Genomic DNA, 17,500 nt, shown 5'->3' with positions numbered 1-17,500 from the left:
TGAGTGTGTGTGTGTGTGTGTGTGTGTGTTTGTATGTATATGAGTGTGTGTGTGTGTGTGTGTGTGTGTGTGTGTGTGTGTGTGTGTGTGTGTGTGTGTGTGTGTTGTATGTATATGAGTGTGTGTGTGTGTGTGTGTGTGTGTGTGTGTCTGTGTGTGTGTGTGTTTATATGAGTGTGTGTGTGTGTGTTTATATGAGTGTGTGTGTATCTATGAGTGTGTGTGTGTGTGTGTTTGTATGTATATGAGTGTGTGTGTGTGTGTGTGTGTGTGTGTTTGTATGTATATGAGTGTGTGTGTGTGTGTGTGTGTTTGTATGTATATGAGTGTGTGTGTGTGTGTGTGTGTGTGTGTGTGTGTGTCTGTGTGTGTGTGTGTTTATATGAATGTGTGTGTATCTATGAGTGTGTGTGTGTGTTGGAGGCGCTTCATCAGCAGCGCTGCTGGACGTGGGAAGACCTGAGATCTTTGACAGGGACACAATGTGAGATTCTCAGCGCTCCCACTGAACATCTTCACACTCGCACCATCATCGTGAAACATGGCACTGAATATTCAGCGGTAAACACACACTTGTCCTGAACACAAGGCCTCGGGCTGAAAGTTCATCAGATAAAACACTGTCTGATTCACGCTAACTTTATGAAGCATTTTGGAATTAGCAAAGCAAGAAAAGTGTTGAATGATGGAATTATGATGGGATGAATATTTAAACAACTTTCATTTATCTTTCCCTTCTTTCATTTCAAATTATTTAATTTCAAATTATAATTTTAGGAAAATAATGAAATATCCCATTCCCTATAATAAATTATGAAAATAAGAAATGATACCAAAAACTGTAATAAAATAATTTAAACGTTATTAATTTAATTACAATTACTAAATTACAATCCAACCATTTTTTAATAGATTTTTTTTTTTGATTTTACAAACTATAATAACTATTCCTATGTTAAATCCGGAAAATAAGAAATGGGTAGAAACAATGGTTTCAATATTAATATAATAAAATAGCCAAGAGTACATCAGTTTCAGTTTTATTTCAGCAGAACTTGGCCGATCCATGCTTGTTTCTTGTAATTGATGGTCGTGGCGCCACCACGTGTTCAAACTCAGAAACACAATTCACTCAGACGAGAGAAAGACATTCACATCACACCAACAGAAAACAACATCACATCTTTAATAATGCAAATGCAGAGCAGTGTCCAGAGCTTTCTTCACGTGTAGAGGTTGCTCTGAAGCTTGTGTGATCTTCTGCTGATCGTCTGCTCTGGGACTCGGATCCAGCTGCAATCAAGAGACAGAGACAGAGTCCTGCGAGACGAGAAGAAGTGAAGCTCACACTCACCTTCAGCTCTGTACATCTGCTGAGAGTCACATCAGTGCAGCACTGATAGAGAACCTGACAGGGACGGAGCACTGCACACACACACACACACACACACACACACACACACACACACACACACACACACACACACACACACACACACACACACACATATATATGTAATCTTGAGTGAGTGAACTTCACCTGTGACTACATTTCCACAATCTAACCACTAGACGTCTCTTAGGAGTCTAAAAAACTTTCTCTGAATAAATATCTCTGTGACTTCACAATCTGATCACTAGATGTCTCTTGTGTATTGACAAATATCAAACCATCACAAAGAAGAAGATTAAAGAAACATACAACCCAAGAATCATATCTCAAAATCTCAAAAGAAATACAAACAAACAAACAAACAAAAATAATAGAAAGCACCTACAAACAAATATAACTTTTGCAAAAATTAAGTGTCTCCATCTCTGATATTTAATAACACACGTTCAGATCCAATGAGCTTCAGACTATCACATGCTGAGCCTGTATGAAAGGGTTCATCTTCAGCCAATCTATCACATAACCTCCTCTTGATGAGTCCAACACAGAAACTATTACATGGACATTCCAGTCTATAAATAACGTGTGGAATTACACCTGATAAAATCAGTGATCTCAAATCTCTTCTTGTTTCTCTTCTCCTCAAAAGTTTAGTCCAGACCCTTTTACCACAGCTGGAAGAAAACTCCTCACCGCTTGTCTTTTATTGTTGGAGCAAGTGAAACCAGGGGACTCTTAAAAAATTCTCATAGAGTCTCATCAACTTGTCAAATATTCCAAATCCTTTGTATGATCTGTTTAATTTTCATTACTTGAATTGATGGAAGCATGGAAGTCCAGTAACTCTTTCTCACTGCCCACAAAGAAAACAACCATGTCATCTATATAGCATGATCTTATTTATAAAAACATTGTTGGTAGAGTACACAAATCTTTCTTCCCATAAACCAATAATCTTCTGAATCTTAGGTAACATATAAAACTTTTTATAAAATGCTATGTATAACACTGCTCTGTTGCTGTATGACAAACAATAGTTGTCACCCAGTGGTTGTTTTTGGTATAGCGCCCAAAGTTTTTGTGATATCAACTTCAAATTTGGAACATAAAACATAAATTTATAAAATATTTATTTTATATAAAATTAAAACAAATAATATACTGCATTACATTTACTGTGAATTTTTTGATACTTTATTTTTTTTAAAATGCTTTCACTTCTGGAATAATCTGATATGTGTCTTCTTTACAAAGAGAGCAACCTTTGGTCTGTATTTCAAAGCGTTCAGGAATAAAAACTATGTTGTAACAAGCATCGATGTACAAGTGTTCATGTCAAATTATGAAATTATATTATTTGATAAGATGGAAAACAGCATTAAATACATTTTCTGATGTCTCTTTATGGGCTTGCCCTTTAGGGTTAATATCATCAGTTTTAGCTCAGTATCTCCAGCTCATTGGTTCTCTAGGTTTGTCGAACGTGTCCGAATAAAACGGTTCTCGGTTCAGTGCTGACTCGAGATACGATCTGTTTTGAACAATTCAGTCCGATTTGGTGAACCGATTCCATTAATGATTCGTTCGCGCAAACCGGACATCGCTAGTAAATAAACGCTCAGGCTCCGGAACTAAGACGATATTTCATGAAATCTAAAGGATGGAAATAAGGCTTCCGATTTTCACACACAATCATGTTGTATTGTGTGTCTCCGCGGTGTTTGTTTTCGCTGGTAAGTTATATTTATATTTCTGTGAGGCGTTTTGATCTCATCTGTGCGCGTTAGCGGAGCTAACCATGCTAACCTGCTAGCTCCAGTTCACCTTATAATCTATCTGCTAGTTTCATAATGACAGCACACGAGCTGAAACTAAAAAGTACAGCTCTTGTGTTGTATTCATTTCATGTTCTGAAGCAGGTGAAGTAAATAAATACTGTGTGCGAGTGTTTAATTTGTTTCTCAAATCAGGAAGTTTAGCTCGTATTGTTCTGTTAGCATTAGCCTCCCTCATATTTACACACCTATGATCAAATAACAACGTATGCTGTTTTCTTTTATGTATTTAATCATGTACTCCTGTTATGGTTAATGTTTAATAATACATTTAATCAAACCTAAATGATCAGCCTTTAGCGAACATGAGAGATGAACAATAAAGACTCTACATATCTACATTATCTGTTCTAACATAGTGGCCTTTATTTAAAGAGATAAACTGACTAAAGTAGAGTACCATGGTAATACTATGGGATTGATTGAAGAAACCAAGGCTGTTTTACTGTGGTAATCATTCAGTAACCAGGATTAAAGCAGCAGTTTTTTTGTCCACTGATGGAGATCTGTACATGTCTATGTTCTGTGATTCTGAGACTGACGTGTTCCTGTGTTTCAGGTGTGTGTGGTGTGTCAGCGATAGACGTGTTCACTCCAGCTGATATGTTTGTGGAGAACGGGACCACAGTCACTCTGTCCTGCAGCTTCAAGTCTAGAGAAGTGATCAGTAGTTCAGCGTCAGTGACGTGGTCTTTCCTTCCGGAGGGAGAAACCGGAGCGTCCACTTCAGTAAGAGCTGTTCATGTGTTGTTCATGTGTTATATCGGTCAGCATGTGATCAACACGTATGTTCGTCTTCTGCAGTTCTTCTATTACTCCGCTGGGAAGTCGTTTCCGGGCTCTTTGCCGCAGTTTAAGTCTCGTGTGGAGTGGGCCGGAGACATGAACAAGAAGGACGTGTCGATCCGTGTGATCCAGATGCAGTTCAAGGACAACGGGACGTTCAGCTGCGACGTGAAGAATCCTCCAGACATCTCCGGACAGATGTCCTTCATTAAAGTCAGGGTGGTCATGAAAGGTGAGCGGATGGCACCTGCTGTGTAATAGCTATATGATAGGCTACATCTTGGTTTCACTTTCAATTTACACAAATTGGTTCGGCCTCCATAGAGCTGTTTATAATGAGTGTTTATAAAGATTTCCCTGATCATGAGAGATGCTGAAGCAGCAGATCAGGAGCTGCGGTGTTCTCACAGTGTGTGTGTGCGTGTGTGTGTTCAGAGGCTCTTCCTCAGACCAGCACTGCAGTGATCGTGGGGGGGGTGATCGGAGCTGTGATCGGCATCATCATCATCGCTGTGGTCACCTACCTGATCATCAGACGACGGGAGCCCAGTCACGCCTACGAAGGGTACGTGTGTGTGTGTGTGTGTGTGTGTGGTGCTGTGGTTAACTCTGGTGTGCATGGAGCATGACTGATTTGACACTAAACCAGACTGATGGCTCACTGTCTGAAACCGCGTCTGACTGACGGCCTGATCGCACGTGAAGCGCTCCACGAGTTTAACCCTGAACAGATGAAGCTCACAAACCTCTCTGGCTCATATTTCACTGCAGAACACAGCAGGACAAAATAAATCAAGCGCATTTGAGGCCCGTAAAGATCTTTACAATAACCTTTTATTTGTTAACATCAGTTACCAACTTTAGTTACTAACTAACATGTCTTCTAAGCAATTATTAGTCTTAGTTAACGTTAATCTTAACATTTACTAATAGTTACATCATTAATAACAAAATGTATACTTGTATATGATTTAATGCCTTCACAAACTAATGTTAACAAAGATTAATTCATGAAGTAAACAATGAATTGCTCATTGTTAATGTTAGTTAACTGATGTTAACTAGTGAGATCTTCTTGTAAAGTGTTAGCAAGGTTTTCCAGTGTGACCTTATTATCATCAGAATAAACACATTTTACTCAAAGTAACAGTACTTTAATGTGTCAAATACACAGTATTATTTACATTGTCAAATTTTGAATTTGTAATGATTTAAATAAGACAACTATTATTAAACGATATTATTTTAGTATCATTGAGATACTATTATAGTTTTTATTGTTTGTTAGTAATTATGTGTTTCCTGTAATTTAAAAAATATATATATATTTATCTATATAGTTTAAATTAATTTGTTAGTTTAAGTTATTTTAGTACATTAAGTAAAACTCAATTAAAATAAGAAATGTTGTCTTGGAAAAAATGACTTAAAGTACCCTTATTATTTATTGATTTTAGTTAATTAACATTTGATTTTATCCAAAGCGACTTCCAAGCGAATTAAAATCAACAAGTGAGCAATAATATGCAACTGCTATAACACGTCTGTTAGCTTAACACAGTACACAAAGCCTTTTCTAAGGTTAGGGTAAGGTAGTTTAACACCAATGTTTAATAGTTTTTATGTTTTTAGTTAATAATAATTCTGGCAATAGTCTATGACTCATAATCGTTATTCAAATTTACAGGGTTAAATGTGTTTATTGACATGAAAATGATGTCACAATAGTGTAAACATGCGTTGGTTTATTTATGTCTTTTAATAACCTCTCAGTGGAAGTGACTGAATATTTACTAAATATTTGTCAAAAAGCTTTTGTGACGTATATCTCAGCTTTGTTTTCGAGCATTGTCACAGCATTCGTACTCTTAGTGGTTTTATCTGGTTCTGAATGCAGCAGATCGCAGTGGTTCAGGTTCATGCAAACAAAGCTTTCTGGATCTGATCAGATTAATTTGGTGAAAAGAGTATGTAAACAAACCTACTGTGAAACATGTCGAAACATCCTTGATTTGCTCCAAGGAGAACATGATGTGGTGTGTATTTCTGCTGCTTTGTGAGTGAAATATGAGGCGTCACATGACCAGTGTGTGTCTGCAGTGTTCAGTGTGTCATTAACCCCGTCAGCTCACATCTGCCTGTGTGTGTGTGTGTGTGTCATCTCATCCGTCTGAGGTCTGTGTGTGTTTTGATCAGAGCAGCTGGTGTTGCGGCGTTTGTATCATATTGCTTGTGTCATCTCTCATCTCATTTGTGTTTGCGTCCATCTCTGTGTGTGTGTGTGTAGCTGCACCTCGTTAGAGAGTGTGAGCTCACAGAACACTAGGGTGGGGAAGAAAGTGGAGTCTAGCAACGACAACTCGCGCTGCTCCAGCCCCTCCGCCCCTGTACAGGTACGATCCTCCCACAGCCGTGTGTGTGTGAGTGTGTGTGTGAGTGAGTGTGTGTGTGGGCGGGCGAGTGTGTGTGTGTGTGGGCGGGCGAGTGTGTGTGTGGGCGGGCGAGTGTGTGTGTGAGTGAGTGTGTGTGTGAGTGAGTGTGTGTGTGTGGGCGGGCGAGTGTGTGTGTGTGTGGGCGGGCGAGTGTGTGTGTGGGCGGGCGAGTGTGTGTGTGGGCGGGCGAGTGTGTGTGTGAGCGAGCGCGTGTGTGTGAGCGAGCGCGTGTGTGTGAGCGAGCGCGTGTGTGTGAGCGAGCGCGTGTGTGTGTGTGCGAGCGGGCGAGTGTGTGTGTGTGCGAGCGGGCGAGTGTGTGTGTGTGCGAGCGGGCGAGTGTGTGTGTGAGTGAGCGGGCGAGTGTGTGTGTGAGTGAGCGGGCGAGTGTGTGTGTGAGTGAGCGGGCGAGTGTGTGTGTGAGTGAGCGGGCGAGTGTGTGTGTGAGTGAGCGGGCGAGTGTGTGTGTGAGTGAGCGGGCGAGTGTGTGTGTGAGTGAGCGGGCGAGTGTGTGTGTGAGTGAGCGGGCGAGTGTGTGTGTGAGTGGGCGGGCGAGTGAGTGTGTGTGTGGGCGGGCGAGTGAGTGTGTGTGTGGGCGGGCGAGTGAGTGTGTGTGTGGGCGCGTGTGTGTGAGCGGGCGCGTGTGTGTGAGCGGGCGAGTGTGTGTGTGAGCGGGCGCGTGTGTGTGTGTGAGCGAGCGGGCGAGTGAGTGAGTGTGTGTGAGCGAGCGAGTGAGTATGTGTGGGCGGGCGAGTGTGTGTGGGCGGGCGAGTGTGTGTGTGAGCGGGCGCGTGTGTGTGTGAGCGGGCGCGTGTGTGTGTGAGCGGGCGCGTGTGTGTGTGAGCGGGCGCGTGTGTGTGTGAGCGGGCGAGTGTGTGTGTGAGCGGGCGAGTGTGTGTGTGTGTGTGTGTGAGAGCGTGTGTGTGAGAGCGTGTGTGTGAGCGCGTGTGTGTGAGCGAGCGAGTGTGAGCGTGCGCACGTGTGTGTGTGTGCGTGCATGTGTGTGCGTGCATGTGTGTGTGTGTCTGTGTGTGTGTGTGTGTGTGTGAGCGCGATTGTGTGTGTGTGAGCGAGCGAGTGTGCGTGTCTGTGTGTGTGTGTGTGAGCGTGTGTGAGCGAGCGAGTGTGCGTGTGTGTGTCATCTCATGCGTGTCATGTGTGTGTCTGTGTGTGTGTGTGTGTGTGTCTGTGTGTGTGTGAGCGCGTGTGTGTGAGCGAGCGAGTGTGTTTGTGTGTGTGAGCGTGCGTGTGTTTGTGTGTGCGTGCCTGTGTGTGTTACCCTCAGTATTGATGCTGTGTGGACATCAGTATGTTTTCACCCTCATGTCATGGGAGTGTGTGTGTGTGTGTGTTAGGGCTTGCATAGACTAATCGAGTGATCGAGTTATTGATTCCTTCAAACACTAGTCAGCGCTGTCGGAAACAATCGCCTACTCGAGCATGCATTAACAATAATGCGTACAAAGAGTTTGCAAGTATGACGTGAATTTTAGGATTACAATATTACGTGTTGCAGTTAATTTCTATGACCTTATCTATGTTGCATGTAAAATTAAAATATGTAATGTAGTAATTAGGGGTGTGCTCAAAGCAGAATAGCCTACTTTGTTCAGAATGGCTCGGATAATGCTTCAAAAACAAATAACAGACAAGGAATAATTCTGCCTGAATACTCGGCTGAAGCTGGCACAGTCTGGAGTTTGCTAGATAACAGTTGAGTCGGGATCAGCGCAATATTATACACAGACCTCTAAAGTCACAAGTGTGAAGAGAATGAATGAAAAGAGTGCAAATCAAACACTGCATTGCTGTTGTCTCTCCGTGCATCTCTCAGAAATCAGAGCTTTGCAAGAGTAATAACATCTATAATAATACACCACACACGTTATATTATTTGTATATATTTAAAAGGCAATGCTTTAAAGCTTAGGCTATGATGTGATACGAATGAATGGAATAAGCACAGCGCGCTCACCAATCAATCATCTGCGCTGCACGTCTCAGTCTCAAACACTAGTTCTCTCTCGAGAGCAGGCTAATAATCAGCTTAGATATGGATACATGTTCTATTTGGCCTACATGTTTGCATCTTGACCATTTGCTGGTTTGCGCGGCACACACACATGTGAAGTTCACTAAACATTATAGACTCGCTTAAAGAGTGCTGCAAAATGTGCGCATTCAATTAATTCAGTCGAGTTCAATGATCACTAAACGCTTGTCCTGACATCTCTCTGCTTGCATGATAAATATTATTTTAGGAATTAATAATTATTTTAGTTTAACACTGCATACTTGTTCAGTGATAACTATGTAAAAAGAAGATAAAAGTCTTAACGATCTTATCAAGTAACTGTACAACGTTGTATCCGATACAAATACTGGCAGTTATATGAAAATTTCAATAGGTAATGTCATAATTATAAAGTTTTGACAATTTACACATGTAACTGTTGCATACAGCTATGAAATAATAAGCGTTTAATGATAAGAACTATTTAATGTCTTTTCATTTACAATGAACCACGAGTAGTCGAGTAACTTGAGTATTTTTTTTAAATAAGAAATCAACTAGCAGAATCAGGAGTTGTGCAACCCATAGTGTGTGTGTGTGTGTGTGTGTGTGTGTGTGTGTGTGTGTGTGTGTGTGTGTGTGTGTCAGACTCCTGAAACAAACAGAATTATAATTAGTCTCGTCACTCCAGAAATGGATCACCATGTATTTTTAATTTAGAAATGTTATATAAATATTATTAACAATTTTACTGTTCTATTAAAAAAATAAGTAATTATTAATTTAATTTATTAATTTTATTATTATTATTATTAAATATTCTTTACAACCCAATAGCACTACATTTATTTGGTAATTTGTATAAAAACAAATAATATTTTGTGTGATAATAGTATTTGTTGTTGTTGTATGGGGAAACAGGTATTTCTTCTTTCAGTCTGAGTGAGTTGTTGACACGCAACACATTTCCTGTGAAAGCAGCATATTCATGTTTTCTGTTGTGTGTGTGTTTGTCGTATGTGGAGCTTGAGCGATCACCATCTGCTGTCATTGTGTAAACTCTAACGTTCACACTCAGCTGAAGAGTGTGTGTGTGTGTGTGTGAGCTCCTCTCTCATTCTGTGTGTGTGTGTGTGTGTGTGTGTGTCTCTGGTTGGTGTCCAGGGGCCGGTGATTTACGCCCAGCTCGATCACTCCGGCAGCAAGAACTCCTTCCACAAGATGGAGCCGGTGGTGTACGCAGACATCCGCAAGAACTAGAGCGCCTGGCCTGTGCATCTGTTCTTCACCTCATTCAGAGCGTGATCGGTCACACGGGTGGGTTAGTACTGGACTGATGACGGCACGTGACCACAGACTCTTTCTTCTGTTTCTGTGTGTGTTTTTATGTCAATGTGAGTTTCTAGATTACAATTACGCTGCTGTAGATGACGGGTCTCACACGTCTCACCACTCAAACTACACAGACTTTACATAGACAAGTGTTTTTCTATCATCCCCAGTCCTCATGAATATTACTTTTACTGTATTACATTCAAAAATACCGTTAAATCAAGAAAAATACTATCAATCAAGATTAGGGATGTCAATTTTAGATTATTTCCATTAGCGATCGTCGTTTAAATGAACAATTGATAAGTCGTTAACCTTAATGCTGCATCATGCGTCTATTGCAGCGGCGATATGACAGGATGTGCAATACACCCTCAAAACAACAACAACAAAAACCCTTTCTCTCCCGAATTAAAGGGGTTATAGTCTGAATAAAATGATATTAGAAGGTTATTATGATCATTTGAGAAAGTTTACTGAACGTGCCTCTTCAAATGGTTTTCTGCTGCTTCTTGTATTTTAAAACACAATTGCAATGTTTTAATTGACATTTAAAATACAATGATCCGAGCGAGCGAAGGTTTGGCTGGATTTATTTGGAGGTCATTGCTCGCTTCTCATTCGGCACAAATCCAAATGTTTCCATATTCACAGTGCATTTGAATGTTAAACTGTTATTTATAATGTAAACTACTCTGCTTGTACTTTACATGCAGTCGTATATAGATGGAAAAGAGCAAAAACGTCCTTGGCATAACAGCAGATTGGATTGAACAGCTGAGACAAAAAAAACACTTTGGAGTAAGATATATTCTGCAAAAGTGTTTACTTTTATTTGTGCACACTCACAATAAAAAAAACAAAGAGAAGATTTGTACATTATGAATGAATGATGATGCATTTATCACGTCACAGTCACTCAGCACAACATTAAATCAGTTAACTGACCATCGAAAGCTTTAATCGATTGCATCTCTTATCCACAGTTAATTGAACAGCGATTAATCATTGACATCCCTAATTGTGATGCATGAATATTTTGCCATTTAAGTAATATATTTTGGTTTTGCATAATGACCATGAGAGTTTATGGGAAAATGTTTTCAGTTATTATTTTTTTCAGGTAATGATCAAGTTCCTTTATTTTTTTTCATCAATGTCACATTTCACCACGAAATCAATCAATTAAAAACGATAGTTTGCAAATGAAGTCTTTCTAAATGACCAGGAGTTGTTTTTTATGACTATTTTTGACAATTATGATTCTCATTACTGCATTAAATTATATTACTGTAAAAAAAAAAATTAACGTAAAAAAAGCATAAATATTTTGCCATTTAAGTAATATATTTTGGATATTGATCACGAGAATTATTTTTATTTTTAATTGATCAAGCTTAGTTTTTTTTGCACATTTCACCACTAAATCAAAATTAGTTTTGTGTAGAGAAAATATTAAACCGAGCCTCTTTCACAAATAAATTCTGGAAAATACAGGGATAATGTGTCCCGTGAGTTTGATTTTGGTTCGTTCACACTGCAGAATCTGTGTGTGTGTGCGTTCACACACATCCCGTAAAGATCATTACAAACCCTCGATTTCATTACTGTAATAGTTATAATTTTTAATAAACATATTGAAATACCATTGTGTAAATACTTTAGATTTACATTACAAATTATTTTTGCATTATGAGGATTTGCATTGTGATGTTATTTTAATTTTTTACATTAATTGTCCAAAAGAGACGTGTAATTTTTGGATGTGATCTCCATCAGGTTTAGTTTGTGTGGTGAGACGTGATGGGCATGCGTTCGTGAGATCGGTCTGGATGAGTCTGCATGTAACTGACCTTCTAACCACTGTTCAGTCCAGTATTATACAGTACTGGTTGTGTCAAAGCAGCTTTACAGTGTCAAACAGGAAACGAGTTTGTCAATGATGCAAGAAGACAGCTGAGGATCATGGGTAATAGTCACGCGTCCATGATCCGAAACACTCCAAAAGCTGACGAAAGGAGGAGGACGGTTTGCACATCTCAATGGTTAGACTAGTTAGCTTGTTAACAAGAGCGCTCTAATCCTGTTAGCATAGGTGTGTAGAAGTTCCTAGTCTTCAGTGAGAGTTTAGTCAGCTCGACTCGACTGTATGTTCTGCATTTAATGCATGTCTGCCATTTGAGTTGAAACTTTTATGTCTTAAGTTTAAAAAAAAAAAATTCTAATGTACATTTCATGTGTCATAACTTAAATTTTGTTTTCATTTCTGACACTTTTGAACACTATTGAGACCAAAATGAGCTGTGATTGATGGATCATTCCTTTGCTTTTCTGATGCTGGAGTCATGTTATTTTTGTTCTGTTTAGTTTTTTTGATAATTTTTTTTATACCGCACATTCCATGATGCCTGTCAGTACTGATTTGATTCTGTTACTGCGGTGGCATATCCTGCGCTATTTCTGATTCAGACTGGAGCACTATTTCATCACATGATCATGTTAACTGGAACACTATGGATGAGAGTGCCTTCATCGACCAATGCCTGTTACACACTTCCTGTGTTTTCTTCTTGTTTTATTTGCTTTTTGTATATGAACACAGTCATATCTGTCTAATTTTATACATATATAAAAAAATATATCAAACTGAATTAAAGCACCTGTTATGTGTGTTTGTTTGTCTTGACTATGTGATGTATGGAAGCTTGTTTCCACCACTGAAGAAAAACACATAAAAGGTTTAAATTGTGACTCTTTATCTCGCAATTCATACTTTTTTCTCAGAATTGTGATATGAACTCATTAATTTGAGTTACAAAATCTGAATTGACATTAACCCACAAGAAAAAAAGGTATATACTTATGGGGAAAAAAATGTACAACTTGCGAGATAGTTAGAATTGAGAAATATAAAAAAAAATCTTAATTGTGAAATAGCTATGAACTTGCATTTGTGAGAAAAGTCAGAATTGTGAGATATAAAACAATCTATAATTGCGAAATATATACTTAAAATTGCAAGAAATGTTCTTGCGATTGCGAAAAGAAGTCAGAATTGCGAGATATAAAAAGCTATAATTGCGAGATATGTACTTGCGATTGCGAGAAAAAAAGTCAGAATTGCTAGATATAAAAAAGCTATAATTGCGAGATATATACTTGCGATTGCGAGATATATAAAAGCTATAATTGCGAGATGTATACTTGCGATTGCCAGATAAAAAGTCAGAATTGCGAGATATAAAAAAGCTATAATTGCGAGATATATACTTGCAATTGCGAGATAAAAAATCAGAATTGTGAGATATAAAAAAGCTTTAATTGCGAGATATATACTTGCGAATGCCAGATAAAATGTCAGAATTGCGAGATATAAAAAGGCTTTAATTGCGAGATATATACTTGCGATTGCCAGATAAAAAGTCAGAATTACGAGATACAAAAAAGCTATAATTGCGAGATATATACTTGCGATTGCCAGATAAAAAGTCAGAATTGCTAGATATAAAAAAGCTATAATTGCGAGATATATACTTGCAATTGCGAGATAAAAAGTCAGAATTGTGAGATATAAAAAAGCTTTAATTGCGAGATATATACTTGCGAATGCCAGATAAAAAGTCAGAATTGCGAGATATAAAAAAGCTTTCATTGCGAGATATATACTTGCAATTGTAAGCTAAAAAGTCAGAAATGTGAGATATAAAACAGCTATAATTGCAAGATATATACTTAAAATTGCAAGAAATGTTCTTGCGATTGCGAAAAGAAGTCAGAATTGCGAGATATAAAAAGCTATAATTGCGAGATATGTACTTGCGATTGCGAGAAAAAAAGTCAGAATTGCTAGATATAAAAAAGCTATAATTGCGAGATATATACTTGCGATTGCGAGATATATAAAAGCTATAATTGCGAGATGTATACTTGCGATTGCCAGATAAAAAGTCAGAATTGCGAGATATAAAAAAGCTATAATTGCGAGATATATACTTGCAATTGCGAGATAAAAAATCAGAATTGTGAGATATAAAAAAGCTTTAATTGCGAGATATATACTTGCGAATGCCAGATAAAATGTCAGAATTGCGAGATATAAAAAGGCTTTAATTGCGAGATATATACTTGCGATTGCCAGATAAAAAGTCAGAATTACGAGATACAAAAAAGCTATAATTGCGAGATATATACTTGCGATTGCCAGATAAAAAGTCAGAATTGCTAGATATAAAAAAGCTATAATTGCGAGATATATACTTGCAATTGCGAGATAAAAAGTCAGAATTGTGAGATATAAAAAAGCTTTAATTGCGAGATATATACTTGCGAATGCCAGATAAAAAGTCAGAATTGCGAGATATAAAAAAGCTTTCATTGCGAGATATATACTTGCAATTGTAAGCTAAAAAGTCAGAAATGTGAGATATAAAACAGCTATAATTGCAAGATATATACTTGCGATTGCGAGATATAAAAAAGCTTTAATTGCGAGATATATACTTGCGATTGCCAGATAAAAAGTCAGAATTGCGAGATATAAAAAAGCTATAATTGTGAGATATATACTTGCGATTGCCAGATAAAAAGTCAGAATTGCGAGATATAAAAAAGCTATAATTGCGAAATATATACTTGCGATTGCCAGATAAAATGTCAGAATTGCGAGATATAAAAAAGCTTTAATTGCGAGATATATACTTGCGATTGCCAGATAAAAAGTCAGAATTGCGAGATATATACTTGCAATTGCGAGATAAGTCAGAATTGCGAGATATAAAAAAGCTTTAATTGCGAAATATATACTTGTGATTGCCAGATAAAATGTCAGAATTGTGAGATATAAAAAAGCTTTAATTGCGAGATATATACTTGCGATTGCCAGATAAAATGTCAGAATTGCGAGATATAAAAAAGCTTTAATTGCGAGATATATACTTGCGATTGCCAGATAAAAAGTCAGAATTGCGAGATATAAAAAAGATATAATTGCGAGATATATACTTGCAATTGCGAGATAAGTCAGAATTGTGAGATATAAAAAAGCTTTAATTGCGAGATATATACTTGCAATTGCGAGATAAAAAGTCAGAATTGCGAGATATAAAAAAGCTTTAATTGCGAGATATATACTTGCGATTGCCAGATAAAAAGTCAGAATTGCGAGATATAAAAAAGATATAATTGCGAGATATATACTTGCAATTGCGAGATAAGTCAGAATTGCGAGATATAAAAAAGATATAATTGCGAGATATATACTTGCAATTGCGAGATAAGTCAGAATTGTGAGATATAAAAAAGCTTTAATTGCGAGATATATACTTGCAATTGCGAGATAAAAAGTCAGAATTGCGAGATATAAAAAAGCTTTAATTGCGAAATATATACTAGCGATTGCCAGATAAAAAGTCAGAATTGCAAGATACAAAAAAGCTATAATTGTGAGATATACACTTGTGATTGCGAGAAAAGTCAGAATAGCAAGATATAAAGCTATTGTTGCGAGAAAAGTCAGAATGGCAAGATATAAACTTACAATTGCGAAAAAAGTACGAATTTATGTTCTGCAATTTTAACTTTATAACTTGCAATTCTGAGGAAAAAGGTTGGAATTGTTAGAGAAACGGTTACAATTGTCTTTTAATATTTTTATTCTGTGGTGGAAACAAGCTTCCATAGTAATGGGTTACTGGGAAATAATCAGCACAATTACTCCAGACTAAACTCTTAACTCAGTAAACTCTTCAGATGAATTTGGCTGGAATCCAAATTCACAATGAAAGCAGGTTTGTTTTTGTTTCCATTTTGAATGACCGTCTGCTCTTCATCTTTCTATCAATATCAGCTGTGCTATACATTGAATCTCTTTATTATTAAAAGCTTTTAAAGAAACACATAACTCACATATAACAAATATTTGCTCTAAGTGGATGAAAGGATTTGTGTCGGTGACGAATGTTATCTAGAGTTAGTCTGAAGTGGAAGTGATTTAATGAGACCACAAACAAACACAGGGATGCACAGCTCTTCGTCCACATTACAGCCGCTCCGTCTCCAGTGTCCTTCCTCAGAAGAAGATCTACTGATTCATCTGTAATCTGAGCCACTGAAACATGCCATACTGCATTCTACTTGACCTTAACCTAAAGTACTGCTTATTTTAAAAGGAAGCTCAGTGGAAAAATATGAAACATGTGTTTAATGTATTGTCTTAGTCTTTCTCTGGAAACCATCTGTTCACAGATCTGACTGGACACAAGCTCATCATTCATAGCAGACTTTGTATCATATTTGACCTATAAAAAATAATAATTGTCCACCAGTTTGAGCTTATATAACTATAATTTTATGAACACACGCGCTCCGTTTAATATATATATATATATATATATATAAATGTTTATAAAAAAGAAACATTGAAATATTTTATTTAAATGTTTATTTTGATTGTTTTATTCTATATTTTTTTAGCTAAAATTGTACTGTCATTAATTTAACAACACATTCACGTTCAGTTCATTACGGAAGAGAATTAGGGCCAAGCAATAAAGAAATAAAATAAAAAAAACATCTAGAGATTAAAATCATTAAAAAAAAAGTTTTTATAAAATGTTGAAAATTAAATAATCAAATCTCGATTTTTTTTTAAGAGGGAAAACTCATTCAATTTTGAGAAAAAAAAAGAAAAATACTTGTTAAATTTTGATAATGAATAAACTCATTAAATTAAGAAATAATCAAATTAGCTTTCATGAAGTCACTAACATTGAATTACAGGATCGAAACCATCGCTCACATGACAGTGTGATGTTATAGATTTTTTTTTAAGGTGATAGAAAATAGTTTTTCCCACATTATGCATCTCTAAGAATAGTGATTTTAAATTCTGTCTCCGTTCATGCAACATCTTTTATTTGTGCAGTATATTGTTGTTATAAAGCAGTTTAAAACATTAAAAACTCATAAAATAATGCGGTCTTTATTTAAATCATATATACAAAGTGGTTAAAAACATGTTCACAGTCATTTCAGGGTTCAGATTCACATTGGGATTTCCAGCAGTTCAAGTCCATAACTAGAAAAAAATCATTGTGTATTATAGAACGCAAATGTTTCCACAAACACAATACACACAGGCAATATATCACCAGACTTCATTTAACAAGCAATTATGTGACTGTTGTGCATTAGTGATGCGTTCACATTTCTGCTACAGAGTTTGTCAGTCACGTGGAACGTAAGAAACTGATCATCTTATCATCAAAAAATGAAGAACTGCTTTATCTAGTTCAGCTAGAAACCTCACTTATCCACCTTAGTTTTAATGTAAAAATAGGTTCAGGTATTTGTAACTTAATGTGCGAGGCTACTGGTGTCATTCGGTATTTTCATTTATGATATTTGATGTTGCAAACTGGTTTTAATGGAAGCATGTGTCCTTCATGGAATAATAAACGTAATTTCAACTTTTTATCTCACAAATGAGATAAATATTCACATTTGAATTATGAGATATAAACTCAGAATTATGACAAACTCAGATTTATGAGATATAAACTCAGAATTATGAAATACAAACTTAAAATGTCAAGAAAAAAGTAAATTGCAGAGAAAAAAGAAAGAAAGAAATTGTGAGATATAAACCCAGAATTATTAGATATAAACTCTGAATTATCGTAAATATGAGATATAAACTTAGAATTGCAAAAAG

At 36.9% G+C, this 17,500-nt stretch overlaps 2 protein-coding genes across 3 annotated transcripts in view; one reads left to right on the top strand and one right to left on the bottom strand.

Moving 5' to 3' along the window:
- Positions 1-2,965: 2,965 nt before the first annotated feature.
- Positions 2,966-9,953, top strand: mpzl1l (myelin protein zero-like 1 like). Its single transcript, XM_059544456.1, has 6 exons — positions 2,966-3,126; positions 3,788-3,957; positions 4,033-4,246; positions 4,450-4,579; positions 6,302-6,407; positions 9,622-9,953. The coding sequence occupies exons 1-6, from the start codon at positions 3,054-3,056 to the stop codon at positions 9,715-9,717; spliced, it is 789 nt and encodes a 262-aa protein (XP_059400439.1). The 5' UTR covers positions 2,966-3,053; the 3' UTR covers positions 9,718-9,953.
- Positions 9,954-17,382: 7,429 nt separating this feature from the next.
- The window catches only part of klhl35 (kelch-like family member 35), a 6,964-nt gene continuing 6,846 nt past the window's right edge, over positions 17,383-17,500 (bottom strand). For both annotated transcript variants that reach the window (XM_059544542.1, XM_059544543.1), the window contains one exon: positions 17,383-17,500. This exon is cut by the window's right edge and continues 354 nt beyond it. The gene's annotated coding sequence lies outside the window, so the exon portion shown is untranslated.

This window comes from Carassius carassius, chromosome 49 (genome assembly GCF_963082965.1).
Source record: "Carassius carassius chromosome 49, fCarCar2.1, whole genome shotgun sequence".
NCBI classification, from domain to species: domain Eukaryota; kingdom Metazoa; phylum Chordata; class Actinopteri; order Cypriniformes; family Cyprinidae; genus Carassius; species Carassius carassius.
Note: the sequence above shows the minus strand (reverse complement) of the source record. Positions and strands in the feature narration are given on the sequence as shown.